General features: G+C 43.7%; 1 protein-coding gene across 1 annotated transcript; it reads right to left on the minus strand.

The window, feature by feature from the left end:
- Positions 1–405: 405 nt before the first annotated feature.
- LOC141258631 (complement component C1q receptor-like) lies at positions 406–4,765 on the minus strand. Its single transcript, XM_073673590.1, is given in 3 exon segments — positions 406–1,046; positions 4,301–4,546; positions 4,549–4,765. Coding segments are annotated over 3 exon segments (1,104 nt in total).
- Positions 4,766–5,440: the final 675 nt, after the last annotated feature.

Raw genomic sequence — 5,440 nt, forward strand, 5'->3', positions numbered from 1 at the left:
CAGCAGCGCAGCGCTAAGATGTCCCGGACCCGGTGCTTAGCATGGGGCCGGGGGCCCCATGAGGAGAGAGACGCACAAGAGGGGGGCTCCGAGGGGGCTCCTACCGGCCGGGCCCCATACTGGAGTCAGGGCAGTCATGCCCTGATAGCGGCCCTGCTGGAGGCTGGAGGGGCCCCCTCTCCCCGCGGACCGGCTGAAAAACCCCAACGGCCCGGTCCTGGTCCGCGGACCGGCGGTTGGGGACCTCTGATTTACAGGATTACCACTGGTGGGGACAATCCCCACGGAAGGCACTAGTGTGGACTGTGTTATTTTTGGTGTTTCTTCTTTGTTATTCTCTATGTCAGTAATGGGATGTGGAGTTGTCCGGGGGGACTCATCTTCTCCCAAAATGTTCCTGTTAGTTTAAAATTTGGATTCCAATTCTTCATTTTTGTGGTCATTAATAATTCTTGGATCACATTCCCCTTCAAGACATCCTTTGATATAGTTGCAGTTTATGTGGTTTTCAGCCAAGGCAAAGCCACTAGAACATGAACATGTAAAGCCATTTTGGTGGTTCGTACAGCTTTGTTCACATGGATTAGAGTGGCAGTGGTCAGCATAAACACAGGACACCGAGTCAGCTGCTAGCATATAGCCATCGCTACATCTACAGGAGATGGATTTGTTTTGTGAATACTCTACACATTCATGTTCACATCCACCATTATTGTTTTTACAGCCCAGTTTCTCAGATGCACAAAAAGGTCCAATTGATTTCTTGTCCGATTGAGAATTTCTCCACTGATAAACATGTGTCTCATCAGATTTCAGACAAGCTAGCAAAGGTCTTGCATGTTTTCCAATGTAACCACAAGACACAGAAGCTAAAGAGCCTTGTGGAACTAAATCCAAAGAAGAACTTTTGAAACTAAAAGGGGTGTCATATTCAACATATCCTGGGCCAGCAAGAACAACCCGTTGACACATACCCTGAAAGCTAAATTTGCAGATATAGCCATAAGCCTGGAAAGAGCATGGTTCATCAGTCCATTTATAATTATCTAGTGCAGGGGTGTCCAAACTTTTTTCTAAGAGTGCCAAATTTGATGAAGTGAACATGTGCGAGGGCCGATCATTTTGCTTGACATTCTTTGGACCATTAAAATGAATGCAAATAAACTTTTTTTGCAAAGTTTATTGAAAACGGCATACTTTTTATTTTGTGACTTGGATGACAAATCTAAACAGGTGTTTAATCAATCTGCCTTAAAGGGGTTAACCCAGACATACCCCCATTCTCACCCAGGAAGCCCCTCCCCGACTTGAGCATCGAAGCAGTTTATGCTCCAATGTCCTACTTTTGCCCTGCACTAAATTGCGCAGAGGAAAGGCATTTTCTGGAGTTCTAGTGACATACCCGGCTCTCCACGGGGCTGGCAGAAAGCCCAGTGACGTCACCGGCACTGATGGGCGGGCTTTATCACCAGTAAACCAGCTAGAGCAGCGCTAAAGCCTGCACATTAGAGCCGGTGAAGCCTCCTACCGGCAGTGTGTCATTGTAAATAGCACAGGGCAAGGGAGCACATCGGAGCATGAGATGCTTTGATGCCCATGGCAGGGGGGCTGCCTGGGTGAAAAAGGGGGTATGTCTGGGTTCTGAACTTGGACAACCCCTTTAATATAATAAAAACAGGAAACTGAGATATCTCAGGAACATTTTAAAGTACATTACACAAAGTAATGTAAGGTTGTCTGTCAACTTATAAGTTCAAAAAATGTGAACAGGAACATAACAGCAAGTATACATGTGTTCAAATATATAACTGTCTATCCAACTGACATTAATTGAGATTTTACAACATATTAATCTCAATTAAAAAAAAGAAACTAGCCTGCACTAATGTGAAGGGTGAAACTGGGATCTGGACTGCAGCACATAGACTAGGTCTGGTTCAATGGCCGTGGTTTTGATGCGCAAAATGTCACGCAGGTGAGAGTCACTTAGTCTTGTCCTCACGCGGTTCTTGTTAAAGTTCATAACAGAGAATGTCTTCTCACACAAATATGTTGAGCCAAACAAGCTCAGGGTTTTCTTAGCCAATGTTCGAATCTCTTGAAACCGGCTCTTATCCAGTTGGCGGTAAAAGTTAACAAGAGAGAGCTGTTGATGACGACTGCGTAACTCGCTGTCACAATGTAGCTCAATGAGCTCGAGCTGCAACTGATCAGGAGCATTGTCGGGGTCAACAGAGAATGGAGAGGAGAAAATGCTGATCTCCTTTTCAATAGCTGCAAAATCTTGAAAGCGCCGTTGAAACTCCCCAGCCAGAGATGTGATGTCTGCTGCATACCTGCTTATTTGCGCATGGATATCATCCTGTGGAAAACTGTTAATTATTTCCTGTAGCGCTGAAAAATGGATGGTATTGGGCGGTGTTTGTGACAACTGCCTTAGGAAAAGTTGCAGCTTTGTTCCAAAGGCTTTGAGGTGTGAATAAAGTTGGTTCACCGCTGCATCTTTGCCCTGAAGATTCATGTTCAGTACATTCAGATGCTTTGTTAGGTCGACTAGAAACCCCAAATCAGCCAGCCAAATTGGATCAGATAGTTCTCGCATCGTTTGTCCCTTTGTTTCCAAGAATTCTCCTATTTCCTTTCTGAGAGAGTAGAAACGTTGCAGTGCAGACCCCCGACTGAGCCATCTTACATCGTTATGATATGAAACATCTTCATATTCAGCCTGGATATCCAGTAGAAACTGTTTAAACTGGCGGTGGCACAGGGCTTTAGAGCGGATAAAATTAATGGTCTTTAGTACCGGTTTCATAACATGATCATATTGGAGATGTTTAGCACAGAGAACTTGTTGATGAATGATGCAATGAAGTTTAATAGCTTTGCCTCCTTCTTCGCTCACCTTGTTACAGATTAGGGTTGATAATCCACTTCGTTCACCAGTCATGGCAGGTGCCCCATCAGTAATAATCCCAGTAACTTTGTTCCAAGGCAGTTTCATGTCATCTATGGCAGAACTAACAGAATCAAATAAATCTTTCCCTCTTGTTTGATCCTTGAGGCTCTGGAGGTCAAGTAGCTCTTCAGTCACATTCATTTCATCGTCCACCCCTCTTAAAAAAATCAGCAACTGAGCCGTGTCAGATAGGTCCGTGCTTTCATCACAGGCTATTGAAAAGAAGTCAAAATCAGCTCCTTTTGACATTAACTGTCTCTTAATATCCGATGAAATTTCTTCAATTCTCCGTGCTACAGTGTTACGAGCCAGGCAAATGTTGGAAAACTCTTGCTTCTTCTCGGGACAGACATTCTCTACCATTTTCATAACACATTCTTTGATAAAGTCACCCTCTGCAAAAGATTTGCAATTTTTAGCAATTAACGCTGCCACCTCATAGCTCGCCTTTGTGGCATTTTCATTTGACTCACGGGCTCTTGTAAAAAATCGCTGTTGTGACAATAAAACAGCTTCAAGTTGCTTATACTTTTCACTTCGGTCGTGCCCTGTTAGCTTGTCGTATGTGCTATGTCTCGTCTGATAGTGTCGCTTGACATTAAATTCTTTATAAACAGCAACGGTCTCTTGGCATATCAGACAAACACAGTGATTCTTTATTTCAGTGAAAAAATATTCTACTTTCCACTTGTCCTGGAAGCGGCGGCCCTCACTGTCAACTTTTCGTTTCTTATTTGTAGTTGCCATTATAAAAATTGGCCAGAAGGGGAGAGATTAAAAGGCGCAGAGGGTGGAACAGCAAAAATAAGATACTGCTATATGCTTTATAACACAGGCAGAGAATAGCAAGCTGTGCAACAGTCGCACATCAGATAATGGAATTATAGCACAGTGACAGGCAGTCAGGGGTTAATGAAGGGTATGACAGCTTGCTACCACAAGCTTGTGTGAGAGCCCTGCTGGCCTAACCTTTCTGGAGGTGTAAGGTGGCGCAGGGACTTATATATAACTTAATATATATATTATTTATATAATTTTACACAACTAAGCTGAGGTCTTCAGCCTATCTGACCTCTGAACGTCTTACAACCCCTGGGGGCTGGAGATCTCGCACGTCGCGAGATCTTGGCTGGCCGGTTGCCGCCGCTCAGTACTCCGGCGCAGGGAGAAGGAAAGCCGAAATCTCGCGATGTCCGAGATTTCGGCTCTTCTCCCTGCGCCGGAGTACTGAGCGGCGGTGGCGACGAGAGCGGCAGCGGCCGCAAGGTACATGCTGCTGGATACCTGGGGGCCTTATTAGTCCGGACCGCGGGCCGCAAATGGCCCGCGGGCCGGACTTTGGACATGCCTGATCTAGTGAGTCCATCTGCAATTTCAAACTCACGCACTTTTCCCTGACACAAGTCACCATCGGTTCAGTCAACCAATTAGAGAAATTACCTTCCTTTGCATATTGAGTATCTGTGATCCAAGAAAAGCCCTTCAGAGCTTGATTTCTGTAGACACATGATTTGGATTTTAACTGCAGTCCAATCCAAAGCTTCAATGGACCAATAAGCAGTGTGGTGTTGGTGAATTTCCGAAGTAACTGTAAACATGTTCTGCTTCTTCTTCATTTTGTATGGTCACCAGGTCCCCTTTTCGTTTAACACAGTCCTTACGTGCACCAATAAATGTCTCCTTACCCAAGTGGACAGTGTAACAGACATCATTAGAACAGATGGCTTCAATTATGTCTCTTTCTGATATCCCAGAATAAATAGGTAAAATGCAGGCACACAAAACAAGTCCTAATATCTGAGTCACCATTCTTTGCTTCTCTCGCTTTTCCTGGTAAAAACTAAAATGCTTGGATCTAAGCAAGGTGCACTAAACAGAGTTTCTGTACGTTGTTGCCATGTATATCTTTTTGCTAGAGGAGAGGTCTTCTTCATGCATCCTGCGTTGAAGTTGATCCTATTCTTTGTAGAGAAAAACAACTTCCTGAACATTCCTAAGCAGCAATTGTTTTCTTTGCTACTATGTATTGTTACATTTCAATGTTTTCATCAATCTGTGGAGGTTTTGAAGCTAAAAGACGGAGCATTTCCTGGATTTCATTTATTAAAAGTTGTGTTTTGTTGCAAAGAATTATGTCAGGAAATGTAAAAAGAAAAGAAAATAAAAAAGAACTGTTTGTACTAAGCACTGAATTGGATTGGCCCACCAGAGTGCTAGAAAATCCTTTATTAGACTCAGGTTGAATTATATTCTTAAAAATTTCAGTAGAAAACAACCCCATGTTTTGGAGCTCATCACTTAGTACTAATCATCATAATTTAAAGGAGTTGTCAGGTCTAAAAGTACAAGTCTGCAGTCACGTGAATCCTCACATTGCGCACACTGCATGCTGTGAGTATTCTCAGGTGTCAGTGATAGGAATGGCAGTCATGTGACAAGTATGCAATATGCATATTCCCGGTCAAAATCTGACTAGATGGGCTC

Source organism: Phyllobates terribilis, unplaced genomic scaffold, assembly GCF_046119375.1.
Source record: "Phyllobates terribilis strain yellow unplaced genomic scaffold, ASM4611937v1 Scaffold_3__8_contigs__length_932513732, whole genome shotgun sequence".
Taxonomy (NCBI): Eukaryota; Metazoa; Chordata; class Amphibia; order Anura; family Dendrobatidae; genus Phyllobates; species Phyllobates terribilis.